Source organism: Tupaia chinensis, unplaced genomic scaffold (assembly GCF_000334495.1).
Source record: "Tupaia chinensis unplaced genomic scaffold, TupChi_1.0 Scaffold000184_1, whole genome shotgun sequence".
Lineage (NCBI taxonomy): Eukaryota > Metazoa > Chordata > Mammalia > Scandentia > Tupaiidae > Tupaia > Tupaia belangeri.
This window is the reverse complement of record NW_006159659.1, coordinates 438,468-462,501: the sequence shown is the minus strand read 5'-3', so window position 1 is coordinate 462,501 and position 24,034 is coordinate 438,468. Positions and strand designations below refer to the sequence as shown.

The window sequence follows — 24,034 nt, the reverse complement described above, 5'->3', positions numbered from 1 at the left end:
CCACAATTCAAGTCCCACACCTGGGTGCTTGCTTTCTCTTTTTCTCTCTCGCTCTCTCTCTCTCTCTCTCCCCCCCCCCCCTATCTGGTCAAATTAAAATAAAATAATTCTTGAAAAAATATATTCTTTCAGAAAATTAAAAGAGGAAAGTCATGCAAAACTCTAAAGCAAGCATCTTTCTGCATGTATGATATCTTCACCTATATATTAAATAGTGCTTAGGACCAGCAGGTGGTGTTGTAGTTAAAGTGTTGAACTCACACATAGCCAACTGTGGTTCAAATCCTGGACCTGGAAGCTTGCTTTTTCACTCCCACTCCCTTCTCTGTCTGTCTCTGGTGAATAAATAATAATAGTAATAATAAATGACATAATTTTTTTAAAAGGCAATACTTAAAATCCAGATTTGCTTTTTTATTTCCTTTTGTATTACTAAATACCATGCCTGTTCTATGTAGTCTATCAACACATATTTGTTGTGTGCAGACATTTGTTGTGTATACGCTATACCCTCTACTTAGAATGGCCTTCCTCCACTGTTCTTAGGGCTTGTTCATTCTGTTCCTCAGAGCTTAGATCAGATGTTAATGCCTCTAGAGACCCTCCCTGATCACGCTATTTAAAATGACCTCCCCCTAGACCAGCATATAGTGTAGTGGTTATGTCATTGGACTCCCATATGGCCAACCGTGGTTCGAGTCCTGGACCTGGTGACTTGAAAGTCACTCTGGGCATGTGCGTGCATGCCCAAAATGCTGGAAGGAAAATGGAGGAGAAGGGATTGCGGCATGGTCATTCTTCCTGGGGGGTGATTTCTCACTTTCCCTTTCACTGCCTCTCTCTCACCAGCTGCAAGCACACGTGCCTTAAGGCAAAAACCTCTTTTAAAAAAGGTAATAAAAAATAAAGTGACCTCCCCCAAGTTATGCCCGATCTCAACTATTTTCTGCCTCCCTACTACTGTGTAAGCTCCTCACATAGAAAGGCCAGACTCTTCTTGGTCTCTTTTTTTATTATTCATGATAGAGCACATGTGCATACACATGAGAGCAAGAGAGAAAAAGAGAGCGAGAGATGAGCACCCTCCACAGGATCTGTTCATGCCATGATCTCCTTCCTTCAGTCCTTCAGCCCATCAGATTTTGGGCACACATGTGCATGACTGGCTTCTTTTTCGGGTGAACCAAGCCAGGGATTCAAAGTGGGTTGCTATTTGGGATCCAACTTCTCTTGAACAGTTTTACCATTGTGCCACAGAACCAGTCCCTTGTGGGTTTGTTCAACTTCTTACATAATATATTGGCACATGATGGGTACTCAATAAATATGTTAAATGAATGAATAAGGGCCAGCCAGTGATGTGGTGGTTGAATTGGCTGGATCCCACATGGCTGACTATACAGTTTGTGTCCCAGATCCAGTGGCTTGAAAAACACACCAGGAGCATGTCCCGAGAGAAGAATAGAGAAGGGATTGCAGAGTGGCCATCCCCCCAGGGTGCTTTCTCACTTTCCCTCTCTCTCTCTGTCTCTGTCTCCAGTGAGCACAAGTGCCGTATAGCAAAAGAAAGAAAGGAAGAAAAATAAAACAATGAAAAATAGATACTATTGCTATTTGCTTCTCTTCTTAAACTGATTATTCAATTGGACAAGAGGAAGAAGCTAAATATTATCCTTTATTCCTCCTTCTCCTTGCCCCATAACTCTCTTGTGTTAGAGAGATAATGCTTACATTATCAGCATTTTATAATGTTGGGGTAATTTAAAGGTCAGTACTCATCACCTCATTAAGTGTATTGCTTGATTGAATAAAGACCTTTCAATAATGGAAATGTATTATTAATGTAATTCTTTAATTTGTATTTTAATTAGGTGGTTCACAGAGACTTGAAACCTAGCAACATTCTTTATGTGGATGAATCTGGTAATCCAGAATCTATTCGTATTTGTGATTTTGGCTTCGCGAAACAGCTGAGAGCAGAAAATGGGCTTCTCATGACTCCTTGTTATACAGCAAATTTTGTTGCACCTGAGGTAATTGTGAGAGAATTTGCTTATAGCATTTCAGTATCTTTGAAAACGTGTGTGTTTAATATAGAATAGTTAATAATCATTTCATTGAAAACACTCACTGAATGAATAACTTAAAATACCAACCCCTTATTTCTGTTTTGTGCTTCAGTGACATCTGATAGCCTATAGAAGAAAAATCTAAATTTCTCAACAACACATTACAAAATCTCTTCAATCTCTCCAGTGTCCCCTACTTGAAGTTCTGGTCACACTAAACTCCTTGCCTGTCACTAAGCCTTCTCTGCTGCCTCACCTCTACCCTTTGAATATCCTCTGCCCTCTTCTACCTTTTCCCTTGCCTACTGAATTCTTACCTATAGGTCTATGATAAATGGGTTGTTCCCTATCCTTCCCTCTCTCTTCATATCAAGAATAAATTTTAGGGCAGCCTCTGGCCTGGTGGTTAAGGTGACTGGGCCAATCATGTGACTTTAATCCTAATCCTTGTGGCTCCAAAGAGATGCCGAACACATGGGCGTGCAAGCCCAAAATTCTGACAGAATGAAGAAATGGAGAACAGATTGCAGCAGCATGACCACACATATTGGTGTGTGCTTTCTCCCTCTCCCTGTCTCTCTTTCTGAGAAGTGCATGTGCCTCCTGGCAAATTATTTTTCTTAAAAAATAATAAATTATTTTCTCATCTTTATACCCATTGCACTTTAGACATGATTTTCTTATAATGCCTAACATGTTTAATTGTTAATTGTTTTTATATTTATCTCCCCTGCCAGATCCACTTTTTCCTTTTTTCCAGTATTTTCTCATAGCATATGCTTGATAGTTGATTATTACAACTTGAGTGGGCCCGGCCTCTGTGGTACAGTGGTAATGGAAATGTCTTGCAAGGCTGGAAACCATCCCGGGGTCAGCCTGAAAAATATGCCGGGTACATGCACAGGTGCCCAGAATCCTGAGCATGTGGAAGACTGGGGAACGGGGAATCACAGCATGACAGGACTCTATCTAGGGTGTTTTGTATGTCTCTCTCTTCTCTTATCTTTCTCTCACATGCACATGCACACTTTATTTTGAAAAAATACTTGAGAGAGTCAGACTATATATATAATTATATATATGTAAAAATACTGTTTTGTCCTCAATCATTTGTACTAGATTATATGTGTTTTGTAATCATTTCTGTAGAACCAGACAAAATATAAATTCATTATACATAAACTAATTTTCAATTTTTTTATATTCCTCTGTGTGCCTATAGTGGCACTCTTTAAATATTAATTCAAATATCAAAATTAAATTTTAATACATATGAATTAGTAGAACATTCTAGAATATGATTAATATGTTAACATACCGTTGATGTTTTCTTATTTATGTGCATTGATTTTTGAGATACAGTTCAGTTCACAGCCTATTCAGATTTTCATAAAAAGAAGTTTTGTTATAATACTGATTTTTTTTTCCCTAGGTTTTAAAACGGCAAGGCTATGATGCTGCTTGTGATATATGGAGTCTTGGTGTCCTTCTTTATACAATGCTTACTGGGTGAGTGTATGCCTTTTATTATAAGCAATTATTCATAAATATTTTGCTTAAATTATCTAGGTATTGGGACCAGCAGGTGGCATAGTAGTTAAGGACACTGGACTCCCGCATGGCCGACTGTGTTTTGAGTCCTGGACCTCGTGGCTTTGTTTCTCCGCTTTCTCACTTTCCCTCTCTCTCTCACTCTGTCCCTCTCTGGTCAAATTAAAATAGGTAAATAAATAATGTTAAATAAAATAATTCTTTTAAAAATTAGATATTTTTGAATCTCTATGTTGTAATATCTTCCTGTATTTTCTCATGCTACCTAGTATATACAATCCTGTGATAGTTCAACATTTATAGCTGTATCATTACTGACTTCCCGTAATGTACTATTCATGTCTTCAGACCTTAAATTGATTTTTTCCATACTTTTTTGTACTCATTATGACATAAATATAAACTATTTTTAATATTTTAGCCTGTGATGTGGCATATTTTGGAATATGTTATTGTATGTTAAGTCTTTAGTATTTTATAGGCTATACTGGAGCTTCATTTTATTGATTTTTTTCACTTTAGGAGATTTTAATAAAGTATTATATTAACTAAATCACTTAGAATATTTTTGGACATTGCAAATAAATATAAAGATTACCAACAAAAAAAATTGAATTCATTGACATTTTAATTTATTTTAGTTACACTCCATTTGCAAATGGTCCTGATGATACACCAGAGGAAATACTGGCACGAATAGGTAGCGGAAAATTCTCACTCAGTGGTGGTTACTGGAATTCTGTTTCAGACACAGCAAAGGTAAGTACGACTTCCTCTCACATTTGAGAAAATAATTTTCCATAATCCAGAAGAAGAAGAAATACTGTCAATTAGAATTTTTTGTTTATAAAGTAATATGTTGAAGTGATGTTACCAAATAACTTGAACTCAAAAGTGCATTGATTATTTTGTTTCTTTCCCAGAAGGCATTGTTTTGACCCTACTAGCAATACATGTAAAAGCTATTTCTTATTGACAAACATGATGAATAATAAAGGTGGTAGTCCTCATGATCTTTCTGTTTACTGTGAGCCTCATACTGCACATCACCTAAATTATAACAACTCTTTAAAATAGCTGGTAGTGTCCCCATTTCACAGAAAGAAACCAAAGCCCAGAATTTTAGTGTAAGCATGGTCATAGTTTATGTACCAGGTATGTGTGGGCACTTCAGATTAAATATCTGATTCCAAAGCTTGTGTTCTCTAGAATAATTATAGCATGTTCTTGTTTTTATTTATATTATAAATAAACATATCTTGTATTTTTCTACAGTAAATGGTGGCATAGTTTTATAGCATCTACTTAAAATCAGTTTGAAAATCCCTTCAGACTAAAGATCTACCATCCCTTGAATAGCACTGACTTGCTTTCCAACTCTGCTTTACTTTTGCTTTGTTCATAGAAAACGTTCTTTTAAAATAGTAAAGTTTTTCATTTCAAAATAAGAAAAACATAGAAGAAATAAAGAAGATACACACTGGTAAAAGTGCTTACTGATTTTGCATAGGAGTGGAAGTTTGATTACATAAATTTTTGATGTGCTCTATTCAGATTCTTTGGGCATAGAGCATGAATCCTCATGCTTATAAAAAGGCAGTTTAACCCCAACCTGAGCCAGTGAGGGTCACACACATGTACATGCTCCTGGAATGTACGGGAAGCCCAGGGTATGAATCCAGGCTCCTCCCATGTGGCTTCATCATCACTGAGTATTATGTTACCACTGGTTTACCATGACTGGCCACTTGTTCTTCTTTTTCAGTAAGTTAAATAAAGTTGAGATTATCTCTAATTTTGTTTTCATTCACTTGCATCCCAGTATGCTTTTAGTGAGAGAGAAAGGGACAAGAGGGAGGAGAAACAAATAGAGCATTAAAAAAAATGTATTCAACTCTCTGTCTTATAAATTTCACATTATTATTATCAACTTTGTTGATGTATACAGTTAAGACTTGAAGCATGAAATGGGAGGAAGGATTCTATCATAATCTTGATGTGTCCCCTCAAATGCAGGTTGCACATATGAATGTCAGTCATTTGGGCCATATGTATCAAATATAGCTTCAAAAAGAATAAGACTATACTTGCCATTTGCTGAGCATTTAAGGGCCAAGGACTGTGCTAACATTTCTTTTTTTCTTTTTTTTTTTTTTGAGAGGTTTTTGCTGTTGAGTGTGTGTGTTCATCAGAGAGACAGAGAGAGATGGACATAAAGTGAGAAATCCCCCCCCCCCAGGGGGATGTTCAAGCCACAGTCCCTTCCCCTCCATTCTCCTCACGGGATTGTGGGCACTCACACACATATGCTCAGCATGAGTTTCAAGCTGCAGGGTTAAGGACTCTAACTACAGTCAGCTATGTGAGAATCCAGCGCCTTAACTACTATACCAGCTGATGGCCCTACTAACACTTTTTTTTTAATTGCAGAGTGCACATGTGCTTGCCTGAGAATGACAGACAAAGGACAGAACATCCCCCCCAATGGAATGTGGTCATGCCACAATCCCTTTCCTTCATTTCTCCATCATCTTGGGATTTGGGGCACACATGCACATGTACCTGATATGTTTTTCATGCCTCCAGGGCTGGTATTTGAACCATAGTTGGCCATCTGGGATCCAGCTCCCTTACCCACTAAGCTACAGGGCCAGCTCTATGCTAATACTTACAGCTGCATTGTTTAACTCTGTCCTCAGTGACCTTTGGAACATTACTTGTAAATCTTGCAATATTTCAGGTTATGAATAATGAGCAGTTGTGATCAAATTTGAGTCAAATGAAAGAGAAATTTAGGAGGCAGAATAAACTTGGTGATTTATTGAACATAAGAAATGAAGGAGGGGTTGGCAGGTGGCATGGTAGTTAAGAGCACTGGACTCACACATGACCAACCATGGTTTAAGTTCTGGATCTGGCAACTTGCTTTCTCACTTTCTGTCTCGCTCTCACTCCCTCACTCTGTATTTCTCTGGTCAAATTTAAATTAATTAATTAATTAAATGAAATAATTCTTTTAAAAAATGATGCAAAAGCAGATATCAAGCATCCAACCCACATTTCTACCTCAGGGAAATGGGTGGAGCATAGTGTCCTTCACCAAGATGTGCAATGCAAAAGAAGTTTTGAGAGGAGCTATAGTTACAGATTTGAACATGATTTTGAAATGTTTATGTGTTGTAATTAAGAAATGTATGTCTATTAGGCAACTGGCTATGTAGATATAGATCTTAAGGGAGAAGTCTGAGGTGGAGCTTCAAGTTAGAGTTGTCATCATTTGTGGTAGCTAAAGCTAGGAATGTGAGTGAGATTGTCTGAGCACAGTGGAGGAGAGCTAAGGAAGGAATTCTGGGAAGCACCACCATTTAAAGAGAAAGCTTAGAAGGAGTAACCATTGAAGGGGTAGGGAGAAGGTCAAAGTGACTTGGCCAAAAGTGCACTGGCTAACAGGCAGATTCGTTTCAAATGATAATAGAAATTGTTGTGCCCCTGGGCAGTTTTGCAAACTTTTGTGCATTTTAAGCACTTTTGCCCACTCTCAGAAATTGATAGGGGAGGTCCCTAAATTTTTTGCTTTTTATTTCTAATTCTGCTCAGCCTATTCCTATTTTTAGCTGTTAATAACTAAGAATAAGAAACCATAAATGTCTAATAGCAGAGGAGTACTTGGAACAGTATCTCCCCAATTATTAATATCTAGTCAACCAGTAGATTCTATGAGTGCTTTCTCCCATATACATCAATTCTTCAATTCTATCTACTTTTCTCCATCTCTCATACCTCTCCCTAAAGGTGTCATCTTTCACTATTCTCCAGGCCTGCCTCCTTTAATCTATTTTCCTCCATACTTTGTGAATGAGATCTCTCCAAAGGACAAACTTGACCACATTACCCCTTGCTTTAAGTGTTTCATTGACCCCAGAATAAGTCTACACTTACTAATATTGCTTACAAGGCCGTTCATGGTCCCTTCTCATCTCTCTCACCTTATGCACTGCCACATTCTCCTTAAAAGTAAATTTATGCCACAGCCACATTGCATTCCTGTCAGTTCTTTAACATTCTCTTAAACGTAAAGAACTTTTCTCCAAACACACCCCATCCTATCTGCCCAAAACACTCTGTTTCTCCCTTCCTTTCTATAATCCAGTTCCTGCTTATCATTTAAGATGCGCAACAGATACATTTTGGATGAAAATTTAAGTGGTAGATGGCTTTTTTTTTCTTTTTTTTTTTTTTTTTTTTGGGGGGGTTTTCCTTTGTGGGGTTTTTTTTTTTTTTTGGGGAGGTTTTCACTATAGGGCGCGTGCGCTTGCAAGACAGACAGAGAGAGACATAGAGACAGAAAGCGAGAAATCACCCCCCAGGGGGGATGGTCACGCCACAATCCCTTCTCCTCCATTCTCCTCTCGGGATCTTGGGCACGCACGCACACGCGCCCGGCTAGATGGCTTTTATAAATGACAACTGTGTTAGCATTTTGAGGAGTGTAAAACCAGATAATGATTACATAGATCTATATTCCACACATAGAAAAGTGTTCTGTTGTCTCTGGACCAGTGGGATTATGGGTGTTCTTTCACTTCTCTGTATTTTCTGATTTTTCTGTAATGTCCCTGAGTTGCTTTTGAAGTAGAAAAAAAATAAAAGGAACTCTAATCTTTGTGGAGGGAGCATTTAGAATCCTTTCATTAAATCCTTATCATTGGACATTTATGTGCTCATGTTCAGTATTACCAGCAGCACCAAAAAAGTCTTAAGTAGCTGAACATTATTTAGAAAATTGGGCCAGCCCTGTTGCACAGGGGTTAAGTACAATGTACCAGTAGCCAGATTCCACATGATTGAAAGCCATTTGAATCCCACCCCTTGAAAAGCTTGCCAAGGGTGTGTATATGCATGCCCCAAATTATTGACCAGATGGAGAAATGGAGGAAAAAGTCTTGCAGTGATCATGCTCCACTGGGGAGTCTCTCTCTCTCTCTCTCTCTCTATCTCTCTCTCTCTCTCTCTCTCTCAAGCACATGTGCACTTTGGCAATTAAAAGAAAGCTATTTTTTAAAGGAGAAAGAAGAAACCTACAAAAATGTATGAAACTTAGAAAATCCAAGGGATAAAAGAGCCAGAGTAGTTAAAAATGCATGAAGTGTGATAAATTAACCCTTTGTAATACACCAAAATTACTGTTGAGTAGCATAAATTAGAGACTGGGCCATTTGTTTTTTGAAGTTGTCATGTTCACCAAATTACTTTGAGCCCAAAAGGCTGGTAGTAGAAGAAAATAGTGTCATAGAACATAAAGAATACTCATCAGTATCATGAGAAAAAGAAAGGGAAAAAGGCTTGAGCTTATTGTATTATTCTTCTTCCCATTATAGGACCTAGTGTCAAAGATGCTTCATGTAGATCCTCATCAGAGATTGACTGCTGCTCTTGTGCTCAGACATCCTTGGATCGTCCACTGGGACCAACTGCCGCAATACCAACTAAACAGACAGGATGCGCCACATCTAGTAAAGGTGAGCAGCCCTGTTTGGTCATTGTTAACTGCACATCCTGTAGGTGAGGCAGGACTCTGAGAAGCCTTCTTACTTTAGAAAAAAAAGTCAAGATATGCCAAAATATCAGTGATAAAACTAGTTTAAGAGTGACTTGAGTTTCTGTCAGTCTACATAAGTGTTCACTATTAATAAGGACAGATAAGCTTACAGATTTCCTAACTTAAAGAGCATGACTTGCTGCCTCTCTTTTTAAAAGATTGTAAAGAAAAAAAGTTGAATAATCCTGAGAATCTCAACTGCTTGTTAAGGGCCTATTTCTGTCCTCTTTCATACACAATTTCAACCTCCTGCATTGACTTCTCCAGTTTTAAATCAGGAGATTTGACCAGTGTAGTTACTTTTATTACAAATCTAATAAAATCTACATACATTTGCATATGGGAAAATTATCTGAAAAGGAAAACTTTTATTTCTTGTTTATATATATGCAACTACCCATTGTCATTTTTGTTGCTACTTTTCTTTCTTTTTCTCAGGGTGCCATGGCAGCTACATATTCTGCTTTAAATCGTAATCAGTCACCTGTTTTGGAACCAGTAGGCCGCTCTACTCTTGCTCAGCGGAGAGGTATCAAAAAAATCACCTCAACAGCCCTGTGAATTGACCTCAGTGAGATATTTGGTACCATGGTGTAAGCTGATAGCACAAGTTCTGGCGACAGGTAGCACGTATCTGAGAGACACCTGTAAGCACACACTGTCCCAGCTGGTACCCATAATGCTGCTGCTCCTGCTGCTGCTCCTGCTTTCGTCTCTTCTCGCTTTAAATGATTGTTAGCAAGTTAGATTTTCCTGGAGCTTCGGATGAAATGAAAATGGAAGCATGGCGAAGATATATTCACTGAATCAACAAGAAAAAAAATGAACATATGAATACCACCTAAAAATACACTGAATAAAGTACTCTACACCATATAGCATTATTTTTATAGGAAATATTTCATGTCCCTTAAATATTCTTTGTTAGTTATAGGGATGGACAGTTTATGTTAAGCACTTAGCTTAAACAATCCGTTTATATTAGCACTGTATCCCTTGTGCCATCCAACATTTTGTATGTTTTTGTAAACAGTTCATATACAGTACATTTCTGTACTGCTTTCTTTAATGTATACATGCCTTGTTTAACTTGGAATCTATTATTATTAATCAATTGACTATTAAATCTGGTTAAATAGTTCACCTGGATTTAACAGTATTGTTGGACAGCCCTAAAAATGGCCAGATTGTGGAACAGCTGTTGAATGTAATACTTTCAAAATGTACATATCTTTCTCCACGTCTGTTTCACTGGTTTGTTCGTTTGTTTGTTTCTTAAAGTCAGGTGCTCTGTCATACTAACCTAGAGAGCTGTTATGGTAGAGAAAGTTATATATGTGTGACATGAAATCAGGAGTACACCTATGAAGTTAGTCCATGTACTTTGCAACTCCTTAGGGTTCTTTTTTCCTTAATTAAGAAAGTAGTCCTTGAACTTCCCAATCGTAATCTTATGTAGCATCTTTATTTAGTGTTAGGCACATAATTTGGGATTTTGCCAATATACATCAAAGGCCTTTCAGAGTCAAGGTAAAGAAACTGGCAAGGGAAATTTAACAGGTAATTGAAGTCCTATCGAATATTTCATGTTTCAATAGATAATTCTATATTAAACACTAAATTGAATGTAATAAAGGCCACAGGCCTCTATATGAAATTGAATTTAAACTTTTTATTCCAGGGAATAAAATAATCTTAATCAAACAGTATCTGTTCTAACCTGAAATAGCTAAGGTAGGATAAACGAATGTCAGCACTGAGGGTTTTCTGAATCTCTCCTGATGGTTTATAGCTAGATACTGCTTCCTTTGACTTCAGAAATGATCAGTTTTCCTAATGGCCACTGTGTCTGCTGAGATTGCAATATTCACTATCTACATAAAATGTCATAGTTTCCACAGTTTTATTTGGTGAAAGAACCTCCTCCACCTGCTATCACCTGTATCTTTGCCAAGCTGCATAGCATACATCTATATGTAATGTAAAAGATATATGAACAAGGAAAAAGTGATTTAACTTAGCCCATCAAGAATGTGTCCAAATAGACCTTTCTTAGTCATATACGGAAATGTTTTACATCAGAAATTTTTTTTCCTGCCAGAAGCTTTGAATCTTCCACTAAGAGTACAAAGCCAGGAGCATGTGGTTTATCTAAACATCTTGAAAGCCACTCATTGTTCCTTGGAAGCCACTTGTCCTTTCTTAATGTCTCCCCTATGCAATTAAAATGTTATGGTGAAATCTGTAACATTCCTTTTGCCCACGTGGTACAAAATGATTAGTGCATAAAAACTAAATGTAACTGTATGTTCTAGATGAAAATGTTTAGGAAGAGGGATATCAGAAGGTCTAGATAGAGAAAGATTTTTAAAATTCTTAGTATATGGATGCTAACTATTAAAAGCTGTTTTCCATTGCCTGGAAAGAAAGCTTTTGTTCTATTCGGTGTTTCAAGCCATGGTCATCCCAAATTCTTGTCACTCTTTAAATGTTCATGTGACTTTGAGCAGAAAAAAAATACATTTTCAGTTTTGTGCACTGATGCTACTCCCTAATTGCTTAGATGTATTGTCCATCATAGTCTCTCAGAACTAGAAGTAAATATATAAATCCTTAGAAATTATCTGGTTCAACTTTCTCATATTGCATGAAAAAACCTGAGACCCAAATCAAAGACTAGAGTTCTTAGCTTCTCTCATTTTTTTTCCTTGTAACACCGTGCTGCCTTTCCTTCATATCACCTGACCAGTAGCTGAGTTCAAAAATTACATATTTCTTGGGGCAGTCCTCTACTGGTACATGATGTCAGGTTTCTTTCTTTCAAAGATAATTGCCTTCTTTGCCTAGTCAAGCTGTCAGTTTTATTGAAGAAAAGCAAGTTATATATTCATAAGCTTGAAGGCTTTCTGCCTGAAAAGCAGTTTATGGGCATAATTTCTTTCATCTGTGGTTCTGGTGTTCCCATTGCTTTTGACTTACAGTGGACAAACTTGGTTAACAGTGTGCTCTAAATATAGTGCTCGTACTGGGTTAACCTTTCCATTAATTTCTCCGAGTCCAATTCTTCCAGGCCTCTAAAGTGTGGTATTGAGGCCCCTGAAGGCTTCCAACCTTCACCAGTAATGCTGCCAGTTACTGGGGCTTCTCCCAGGAGGTGTCAAACCAGTCTTAAAGATATTTCACTGTGAAAGTAGGAACTAAACTATTAGCTCGCTTTTACAATCTTCCTCTTAGTTTATCATCCAAAATAGTATCCAAAACGATAGCTTGCATTTAACATTGCCAAGCACATACTGGAGGGTACAAATTATGCAACCATGTGTTTTGTATCTTCCCTTTTGAGTAAGGATGTTAAATTAAGGTAAGTTTTCTGTCTTTTGTCTTTTATAAATTATTTCAGCTCTCTGGTTTATCGAGATGTCTTCTTTCTTAGTAGAGACCTTCAATTTTTATAGATTAGATATGCATGCATTTATTCAGAAGCAACCCCCAGAGCCAAAAAGTAATAATTTTGACAGCACAAAGTTAGGATGCGGTGAGGCTTGTGAGTAAAGGCACTCACGAATGTCTGGAAAGAGGGTGTGGTGGTTATCGTGGTAAAGTTTCCATATCTCACATACACCTCAAAGTGCAGGTGTGGGTCAGCCATTTTCCATCTATAAAGAAGTGATTGCTGAGGCATCATGAAAGATGGGACTGTCCAGTTAGCTATGCCCTTCACCCTCAGCCCAGAAAATATTTTAACAGAAGAGCGGGTTGGTATAAAAACTACAAAAGGAGGCAGAATATGTGTGGCAGAAAAGGGACTGGGGTAGGACTAGCCTAGGATGAGTGCAGAAAACATTCAAGATTTGGGGGCCTTGGTACAGATGTCCTAATCACTGTGGAGGTCTGCAATAAACACTTCAACGTGGCTTTGATATTCTCTACTTCCTGGTCTTTATAAATGACCTAAAATTTTTCAGTTTCCTCTACTGTGTTTTATAGAGAAAATTCTATCTTGTGATATTGAGCATTTGAGACTTATGAAGGTATTAGGCCAGATAGCTCAGGAATGTAAAGGGTCAGAAAAGATTTATTTTCTGTGATTAACAAATTCAGTGGATTCTATGGTTGACCTTGGTGCTTAAACCAGGAGGTTCCAATCTAGTCCTAGAGTTCTGTCCCTCTGAAAAGCCCAACTCCATGTGACTAACAAACTGGATATAAACAAAGAGCCTTATTTAATTCATAGATAAGTTGACATATCTCAGTATTTTTATTTCAATTAATGAAAATAGTTTTCAACCCCTGGTTACTTACATATTGCTGGGCTCCCCAACTGACCATTGTGGAGACCAATTAGTGAAGGAATGAAATTCACTTTTGGGGGACTGTGGTATTCTACAGAGCCGCACTTAACCACTTTTTCCAGTGTAGAATCTACAGAATGATAATATCCAAATATGGATGGCCAAGAAGAATTCGTATCTACAGTGTACTTTATGTATTTTTGACACTGCTGTATGCTGTGTGACCGAGTGACTTGTAACTGGTTCCAGTGTGACTGAGTGTTCTCAAAGAATTCTAGTAACGGAGTCAACTTAATTTTCTTAAACCTGGTATTACTATTAGTCTCACATTTACCACTTTGATTCCAGTCTTTTAACTGTTCAGATAAGGCATACCAAGGGTTGGGATGAGAGCCTACTTCCTACCTCTTAAGGCACTTTCCTCATTATTTTGCCATATAACCTTGAACTGCATGATAAGCTGTTTAAATGTCCATGACTTCTCCCAGAGCAACTAGCAAACTATATGGCATTTTGAATAGAGATTAGTGGAAAGGAAAACTTAGAGATTTAAGTTCAGAGGTGCAAACCTTGAGAAAACCTCTTTAGAGCACATGCCATTTGAATACAGTATATGTAAACGTATATGAGAAGAGAGTTGCTATAATAGTCCTCTCTAAGTAGATTAGTTCAATATCTAATGGAAGTGAACATTTTTACTCCTAGTATCGCTATAGTACTGAATGAACTGTATACTGAGTTTTTCAAACAAGTATTTAAGATAAAACTTTTAAATACAAAGCAAGGGCATAAGGATAAAGATTTTGGTTGTGTTTCTGTAAGTGTAGTTTACCATCTAAAGCTTTGTTTTTTAATTAAAAAGAAGCTTCAAGGTAATGGCATTCCTTAGCATCCTTAATGATTATGGGTGATGAGTTTTTAACTCTGAAAATTATATACATGTATTAGTTTATCTTAACTCTTGCCCTAAACAAAAGGGAAGGTATACAGCTAAGGGATGTAATTATTTTGGATTTTTGGCCATGGGTGGGAAAGGGGTGGGTATCTACTTAAACAGTTTTTAAAAAAGAAAAAAAATTACAAATATTTTTCTACTATTATATATGATCTTACTTTATACTAGTTTCTCTCCAGTAAGGCATGCCAGAAGCCCAAGGTACCATATTATGAGTTCTTACGTATTGTACCTTTTATTGGTAATTAAATCACATCAGATGCTTGGCATTGCTGCCATAATTATGAAGTGCTTGTAAAGGATCAAATATCACTGAATACTTTAAATTGTTTTACTTAAGAGTCTAATCTGGGAAGTTTTCAAATCATACTATTAATGTGTAACCTAAGCTCTTTCAGATGTATCCATGAATAATCCTGGAACAATTGCTTGTATTCCTGTCATAGAACAGGTTTTGTAATCTTTAAAAGAAATGAAAATTTATATAATAAAGTTTCAAATCAATGCATATATGTCCCTTTTGTCAGATTATTTCGATTATATGATTAATCTTTTGTAATATCAAATTATTCTACTCAAGGTATATTTATGAAATTGGATCAATAGAACTTAAAACAGGAATGGGTTAGTAAGGGCAAGGAGCCAGTAAGTGGCGGGTGGTTAAGGTGCTGGACTCCCACATAGCTGACCACGGTTTGAGTCCTGGACCCAGCAGCTTGAAACTCATGCCAGGCACATGTGCATGCATGCTCAAAACCCTGAGAGGAGAATGGAGGAGAAGAGGTTGCAGCATGGCCATCCCTCCTAAGGGGGTGATTTCTCACTTTCCCTCTCTCTGTCTCTGTCTGTCTCTGGCATGTGCACACACCCAATGACAAAAAACTAAAAATAAATAAGTGCAAAAAAAGTTTCCTGTGCATAATCTTGTTTAGCTCTAAAGGTTTGTTAAACTCACATGAATCATAGCTCTTACTCAGTACCAAACTCGATTACAGAGTGATCAGTAAGCACAGATGAAACATTTTTTTCTAGAGGGGTCCAAAACTACCAGACTTAGCTCCAAAAATGTCCTTTTTCTCCTTCATTATAGTACATTTTGGTTCAGAATTAAAGGACAAGTGTCTTTTTATGTGTTGTATGTGGAGACCTTGTTCAATGGAGGCAATCATTTGATTTTGCAAAATCCCCTTTTTGTACTTCAATAGTTACATGATTTAAATGATAAGCCTGGGGCCAGCAGATGGCATAGTGGTTAAGGTGCTAGATTCCCACATACCCAACTGCTGTTGGAGTTCCAGACTTGGCAGCTTGATAATCACACTGGGTGCATGTGCATGTGTGCCCAAAATCCTGACAAGAAACGGAGGAGAAAGGACTGTGGCATAGCCATCCCTCTTTGGGGGTGGTTTCTCACTTTCTCTCTCTCTGTCTCTGTCGCTTTCCAGGGAGTGTACACGCCCTATGGCAAAAACCTAAAAAATTAAAAAATGATGAGCCTTGGGACCAGCAGTTGGTGTAATGGCTATGTCACTGGATTCCCATGTAGTCGACCGTGGTTCAAGTCCTGGACCCGGTAGCTAAAACTCACGGTGGGCACGTGTGCGTGTGTGCCCAAGATCCCAAGAGGAGAATGGAGGAGAAGGGATTGCAGCGTGGCCATCCCCCCGGGGGGTGATTTCTCACTTTCTGTCTCTCTGTCTGTCTTTCTGGCAAGCGCACATGCCCTATAGCAAAAACCTCTCAAAAAAAGAAAAAAGAAAAACCAGATGAGCCTTGATGCTTCTGCAACTTTGTGTTAATGTACCATGAATTGATAAAACTGACATACATAAGAAAAGCTAGGTTAAGAAAGTGCAGGATGCTGTAGCAATATACAGCAGGGTTGCCTAAGGATCAGGCAGTCCTAAGGAAACCAGTCAAACTGAGACCTAAAAGGGGAAGGGTAAAATAGGATATAGAGATTGGGGTCCAGCAGGTGGCATAGTGGTTAAGGCACTGGACTCCCATGTGGCTGGCCCCAGTTCAGGTCCCAGACCCAATGACTTGAAACTCATGCTGGGAGCATGTGCATGCGTGCCCAAAATTCCAAAAGGAAAATGGGAAAAGAGATTGTGGTGCAACCATTCTTGCTTTCGTCTCTCTGTCTGTCTCTCTATCTGACAAGCACACACACCCTATAGCAAAAATGTCTAAAACAAAACAAAACAAAGATTCAGAGAAGAGGCACTCAAAAAAAAAAAAAAGTTCTGTATGGCAGCTGGAGTTTAAATTTTTTTTTAAAAAAAGAATTATGTAACTTTATTATTATTATTTTTTAGTTTGACCAGAGAGAGAAGAGAGAAAGCAAGCCATCAGGTCCAGTACTCAAACCATGGTTTGCCATTTGGAAGTCCAGCATCCTAACCACCATGCCACCTGCCAGCCCTGAAATAATCTTAAAGGCATGAGACTCAAGACCAGTAGGAGCCAGATCATCAAAGTCATAAATCATATAAAGGAACTTGAATGGTATCTCTGGGTTGTTTACCCTAGTCCTTGTTCTTTATTTCTTCTTCTATCCAGACAAACCTCATGAACTTATCTCTTCAGAAATACCCTGAACTTCTTTACATTTTTGCCCTTATACTGCACCCACTGAGCAAAATTCCAATCCTGGAGCATTTGGGTTAATGCTGTTTGTACGTTTCTGGATATGTTGGAAGAATCTATGCAATTATGCATACCGATACCGCTACAAGCTTACGTTTTCAAATCCCAACTAAGCCTGCAGTAACATTTGTCAATTCTTTATTTTTCCTTGGTCAGATCTATTCTCCCATTTCTTTTCTTTCTTTTTAGCAGCTTTATCAAGATAAAATTGACATGCCATAAGAATCACCCATTTAAAGTGTATAATTCGATGTTAAAATGTGATACTCTGCAAGGCTGACCCATGCAATAAGGTTCTGGGTTCATACCTGGAGACCTCCCTGAGTACACTGGGCACACGTATGTCTATAATCTGGTGTTGGCCAAAGCTGGGGGTGCATCATGGCATTGAGATCCCATCGGGGGTATACCCTCTCATGGAGGAAATATACTTAAAGAAACAAATTATAATTAAATGTTTCTTAGTATATTTACAGAGTTGTACAACCAATATCACAATCTAATTTTAGAATATTCTTACTATTCCAAAAAGAAACTATACCCCAGCCCAAGCGACCATTGTCTTTTGTTTGGCCTATAACAGTAGCCTTCTACTTGGTCTCTACTTCTGCTTTTGCCCCCTTTTACCCTAGTCTCTATACTTGACACAGAAGCCAAAATGATCTGTTTAAAATCTACTAAGGATTACAGTAAGTAACCTAGTCTCCTTACGTCTTGGATCTCATTTCCTCAAACTCTTCCCCTTATTTCCACACTTTAACCATTGGCCTTCTTGCTATTTCTTTAATAAGGCAAGCAGGCTCCCACTCAGGGCCTTTGCCCTTGCCGTTCTCCCTGCCTTGTACACATTGCCTACAGATGTCCATTCAGTTCATCTCTATTCTGATGGTCGGGCAGATTTGGGAACCATCGTATAGTAGAGAAATGAAGCCTGATGAGGGTCTTGACTTTGCCTTTGTTTTAGTTGTTTGTATCCTTTGAGGTTTTATACTGGGTGACTGACAGAAAACGTTTATTTTTTTTCTTAGTTTTTTTGCCATTGGGTGCATGGGCTGCCCAGAGAGAGATAAACGGAAGGAAAAGGAGAAATCTTCCCCCAGGAGGGATGGCCATGCAGCACCTTCTCCTCCAGTCTCCTCTCGGTGTTTTTGTCATGCACACACATGCACCCAGCATGGTATTCAAGTCAGTCACGTAGGAATCCATATCTTAACCACCATGCCACCTCCTGGCCCCAAAACTTTTGATCTTTAAACATGAACTTCTAGACACTTGGAGTCTGATCACTTATTCTGTACCAGACACAATTGCTAAACACCAAATGCATTATGTCAGTTTAATTCCTGCAACAACCCAATATGGTATTATTTGTGTAGTCAATTTGCAGATGAGAAAATAGGTTTATAAAGAGATTAATAACTAAGATAATACAATAATAAATTGCTACAGAGCCTGGAGTTGAACCCAGATCTCTCTAATGCCAAAGCCCAAGTTCATAATCATTTGACCTTTAAGCAAAACACAAAGAAATTTCATAAAGACATTTTTCATCCTCACCTTTATAAATTGTGAAACATTGCAAATAGAAAGAAAAATCCAGATGTTTGAGTCCCTCATCTTTCTGTTCCCCTTGGAGAAGTGCATCTTGTCATTCGGTTTTTCAACCTCAGCTCTATTTGATATTTGGGGCTGGATAATTCCTTATCTGGGAGGATGGTGGTTGTGGTGGTTGTAGGATGTTTAGCAGAACCCTGGCCTCTGCCCACTAGCTGCAAGAGACATGGTCTCCCCTCCCCTAGCTGCAGCAACCAGAAATGTTTCCAGACACCGCCAAATGTCCCTTGTAGAAAGCCACTGTGTTAGATCATTATACTTGATTGTTCTGTCTTCTAAGTATGTCCATTTCCCTAGAGAGATGATATTAAAACTGTAATATTTGCAGAAAGGTAATTTACTTAAAATAGGTTTATGTGCTTAGAAGCGAAGCTATTCATCCAGCATAGCCAGCCATGTTGGTTTGTTACAACTGCAAAGCATAACACAGCGCCACAGAAGAAGGGGCTTAAACAATAAAAATCTATTTTCTCAGTTTGGGAGGCTGGAGTCTGAGATCAAGGTGTCAGCAGGGTTGGTTTCTTCTGAGACCTCTCTCCCTGGCTTCCCATTTACATGGTGTTCCTCCTCTGTGCCTGTGTTCTAACATCCTCTTATAAGGACACCAGTGGTGCTAAATTAGGGCCTACCTTAATAACCTCACTTAACCTTAATTGCCTCTTTTATTTTATTTATTTTTAGAGAGATTTTTTGCTATAGAGTGGAAGTACCTGACGTTAGCTTTAAGCCACTGGGTCCAGGATTCAACCATGGTCGACTAGATAGGAATCCAACTCTTTTTAAAAGTTTATTTTTATTTCTTCCATGATATGTGTGTGTGTGTGTGTGTGTGTGTGTGTGTGTGTGTGTATCTGAGAGAGAGAAATAGTACCCCAAACAGGGTCTTGCTGAGATCTACCCCAAGCCTGTAGCCAGACCCAGATCACGGCAAAACATGACATCTCAGAGAGGTATCTGAGCTTGAACCTTCCTATGTAGGATTCAGTGCCTCTTAAAAAGCCCGGTCTCCAAATACAGTCATATTCTGAGGTACTGGGAGTTTGAATTTACACATAAATTTGGGGAGGGGGGAGGGACACAATTCAGCCCATAACACTGAATTTAAGTCTTCTTCCTTGTCTTCCTTCTTTACCTCTTGCGTGTATTGAGCACCTATTATGTACTGTACATTCTGCCAAGTCCTCGTAGTGATAAGCTACACTCCTGGCCTCTGCCTGGCAAGGTTTACAGTGAGGTAAAGAAGACATATTTAAAAAGTAGTAACAAGTGTCCTGCAAGTGTTTTGCTTTGGTAATGGATGACAGGAAGGCTTTGCCCTTCTCCTCAGCCTCTCAAGCTGGCTGGGCAGGTGAAAGGGCCACAGAAAAACAGCTAATTTCGAGGTTAGTGAGTCAGCAACTTGTCAAATCTGGAGCCCAGCATTTGTTACTAAGCAGCACAGGTCTACGGTTGGCCAGCAGCGGGCGCTGCCTCCGCGCGCCCTTTATTGTGACGTAAGGCTCCGCCCTCGCTCCCTCCCTGACTCCACCTCCTTTTTACTGGACGCCCCCACGCGCCGCGTCCCCTCCCGCCTGCCGCGAACCCTCCCAGAACTCACGCAAGCAGCCGCGACGCCATTTGCTGCTGCCGAGCGTGGGCGCAGGCGGGGCTAGCCAGAGCTTGGGCGCGATTCTCTCCCGCGCCGCGCTGCCTGTCCCTTAGCACCTGCTTTTTTCAGCGAGGTCCCTCGTGTCACTCTTCGGAGGAGTCACCGCAGCCGCTGGTGCCACCCGGAGACAAGTCAGAGACTCCTTGAGGCCGCCGTCCCCGCCATGCCCAAGAATAAAGGTAATGCCGCCTGGACCCCGGACCACGACTCTGCTCGACCCGGACTCCCTGGCTCTGCTTCTGGGTCGCCCAGGCTGTAGTGACTAGTTTTTCCCTTCCCTTCCTGCTTCCCTGCTGGTGGTTGAGTGCTCCGCACGGGACTCCGAGGTCGGAAGAGGAGCTGGGAAGTTACTCGTGTTTCCCACTTTGGTCACATTGGGGTGGAGCCGACGCCATTTTTGTAGGGCCTCCTGCGGGAGAATGTGGGTTTTTGCTCCCGGTTCGCGCCAGACTGACCCACTGCGTGATGGGGCCCGGTGGGAAGACCTCCCCCGGGATGGCCTGGGCCTTTCAGGTGGACTCCTTTGACCTTCCCGGGCACAGAGAGTCAAGTCCTGAAAGCAGTTCTGAACTTTAATAAGGGTGCTGCTTGCTTCGTGACCATCAGGTACTAATGCCTGGGTTTCTTTAGGGTTTGCTTAGGGTCAGTAGTTCGGTATTCTTGAAACTATTCCCTGTTTGAAGAAGCGGGCAAAACCTTGATGCATTTTCAAGGTTCATATCTAGAGATGTATACTCGCCTCCATCCCATTTCGGGATTTAACTTATTTTTTTTTCCCAGAAGACTCGTTGCATACTTAGTCAAGTTTCTTTTGCCTGAGATCATGTATATATGATTTTAAATACTTCAAGTTCTCTCCATTCTTAGTCTGAACAAACGTTTACAAATAATCATCAGACTTGAGAATAAGTTTATTTGGGGTTTCCAAAATGGAAGCCCTAATCTAGCTAAAAGCAGAAGATGCCTACAGAAACTCTTGTTTTTATACTTTTACAATGTTTCTGTCATTTTTAATATCTTTAATTTTTTTTAATTGTGCAGGTAGAAATAGGGGAAATACTGTATTTTCTGCTGTAGAGGAGCATATTTCACAGCCAACAAGAAGTCTCCTTGGATTTTTATCCATAGGACCTTCTCTCCTGACCTAGGCCTACTTGTGTTCGCTTTTCTATTTGACAGCTGGCTCCAAGGATTGTACCTTATTTCCTCCTTGTAGCTGTCACTACTTGCTTTATCCCTCAGGGTACTTGTGCAGGCCTTTCAGGGCACTTCACTTTGCTTTCCTAAGAAGTCAAACTTAACAGGGTTTTGTTTTGTTTTTGTAGCAAGGACTTTATTGCTCATTATTTTGGGAAATACAGGGTGATAAACGGAGAATGTTTAAAGTCTTACCATTTTTTTCATATGTTCTAAGATGGTAACTGGATCACTTCAGTAGGTATATTCTCACCCTCATTTCTAGTGACGAGATTTCCATTTCTCTCACTAGACTGTGAACTCTAAAGCACAGAAGTAGTATCTGTCTTAATCACATTGGATTGCTTGCATTTGACACTCAGTAAATGCTCAATAAATATTTTTTGGATTAAGTCACCTCTCTTCTATTGACTCCACCCTTAGGTGAATAATAGGTTCCCCTTTGGTACCAAGGGGATAGGACTTGCATTCTCAGTGCCATCTAGTTCACTAGCTTTGTGTCTTGCTTAAGAAAGATCCTATTGGTTTTTGCTGGAATGCCTCTGATTGGTTTAAAGAAGAGATTTGAGAGGGTTTAGTTTTAGAAACTAACTTTGAGAATGTTTATTTTACTTTATGCTACTTTAACTGTGGTATACTCAGACCTGGTCTCATTCTTTCAAAAGAAAATTTAAAGAGCATTCCATTACATGACAATAAAATAGAGAGGGGAATGATCAGGGTATAGTTTAGATAATTATAGATAATATAATGAACACATGAGAGTCCATTACTCTGAATTTAAGAATTACAACACCGGGAGTGGGCAGGCAGGTTGTGTGGTTGGGGTGCTGGACTCCCACGTGGTCATCCCCAGTTTGAGTCCCAGAACTGACGGCTTGCTTTCTCACTTTCTCTTTCTCTTTCTCTCTCTCTGGTCAAATTTTTAAAAAAAATTATGATAAATGAAATTAAATAAATCTCGTTTTTAAAAAATTTACAGCACAGATTGATTTTAAGCCCCCCCCCCATACTCCTCACAAATCCCTTTCATACTCTTCCTCTCTTTCTGGTGTAAACGCCTTGCTACTTTGATGTTTATCATTCCTATGCCAAAAAAGAAAGAAAGAAAAAAAAACTATGTGTTGAATGACTTGTACTTTGGACTGATTATTTTTTTGAGAGTTTTTTTTCCTATAGGGTGCGTGTGCTCACCAGTAAGACAGAGAAATCACCCCCCAGGGGGGATGGACATGCTGCAGTCACTTCTCAATTCTCCTCTTGGATTCTGGGCACGCACACAGACGTTCCTGGCGTGAGTTTAAGCCCCCGGGTCTGGGACTCAAACTGCAGTTGACTACATGGGAGTCCAGCGACATAGCAGTTATGCCAACTGCTGGTCCCTGGACTGATTCTTATCAGCTTGTTTCATCTATAAATTCTTGGAAATTCATCCTCAAATCAGAAGAAAGGGCATCCTTTGGCCCACTCATGGAGAGCAGTTAGAATAGAGTGCTCCCATATTTTGACAAGGTTACTACTACCTCACCATTCCTTTAAGAATGTATAGGCTTGGGGCTGACTGGGGGTGTGGTGGTTAAGGTGTTGGACTCCCACAGTTTGAGTCCTGGACCTTGCAGCTTGCCTTCTCACTTTCCCTGTCTCTCTCTCGTCAAAATAAAAGATAATAACATAAAATTAAATAAAAAATTTTTCATAAAAGAAGGAGAAGAATGTATGAACTGCTCTTGACTGACTGATTTGAGGAACTTCAAAGCTCAGGTATAGGTACATAACTCTATACAGAGCAGGGATGATCCTTGCCCTAACGGAGCTTACACTCTAGTTTGAAGATAAAAGTAATGGCTCGAAGTACTTTTTTCTTTCTGGGAAATTAGTGCCGTAAGAATGTCTCAAATACTGAACTCTGGGTGGGGTAGTAAATTGTAGAGACCTGCCTAACATTAACACAGCAATGCGAGACTATGATCCGAGAGTCACTTCACTTGCTTCAAGAAGCTAAGTGTCTGTTTTTGCAGTGGCCAGGTGCGTATTCGTAATTATATCTGAGTGGTAAACTTTTTGCTTCTGGGCTCTTCTCCTGAGTCCCTTAGCATCTCTCTACCTTTCTTCCGTCTTATGAACATGAACGCCAGTGTGGCTAAAGTTGTGGGAGGGAACAAAATGCTAAGTAGAGGTACTACCTTCACGTAGATGGTAGGAGCCAAAAAAGATTAGGTATGAATCTGGTTGTTCCTGCTCACTGACTGTAACCTTAAGTGAGTTGCGGCTGACCATTGAACAGCACAGGATTGGAACTGTGTCTACTTATATGTGGATTTTTTTTTTAAATAAATGTTGTAAGTGTATTTTCTTTCTGATTTTTCTTAATTTTTCCCTCTAGCTTCATTATATGAATACAGTATATAATACATATAGCATACAAATGTATTACTTGACTGTTCATGTTAACAGTAAGGT

The 24,034-nt window shown here is 39.2% G+C and overlaps 2 protein-coding genes across 2 annotated transcripts in view; both read left to right on the top strand.

Moving 5' to 3' along the window:
- Window positions 1-14,972, top strand: part of RPS6KA3 (ribosomal protein S6 kinase A3) — a gene marked incomplete at its 5' end in the record, with an annotated part of 109,222 nt that extends 94,250 nt beyond the window's left edge. Inside the window, 5 exon segments of the mRNA XM_014587118.2 lie at window positions 1,872-2,033; window positions 3,502-3,578; window positions 4,262-4,379; window positions 8,999-9,139; window positions 9,658-14,972. Of these exon segments, the coding sequence (XP_014442604.1) occupies window positions 1,872-2,033; window positions 3,502-3,578; window positions 4,262-4,379; window positions 8,999-9,139; window positions 9,658-9,780 (621 nt within the window).
- A 5,358-nt stretch (window positions 14,973-20,330) lies between these two features.
- Window positions 20,331-24,034, top strand: part of EIF1AX (eukaryotic translation initiation factor 1A X-linked) — a 15,811-nt gene continuing 12,107 nt past the window's right edge. Inside the window, exon 1 of the mRNA XM_006146680.2 lies at window positions 20,331-20,556. Within this exon, the coding sequence (XP_006146742.1) occupies window positions 20,541-20,556 (16 nt within the window). The 5' untranslated portion in view covers window positions 20,331-20,540. The remainder of the gene's footprint in view (window positions 20,557-24,034) is intronic.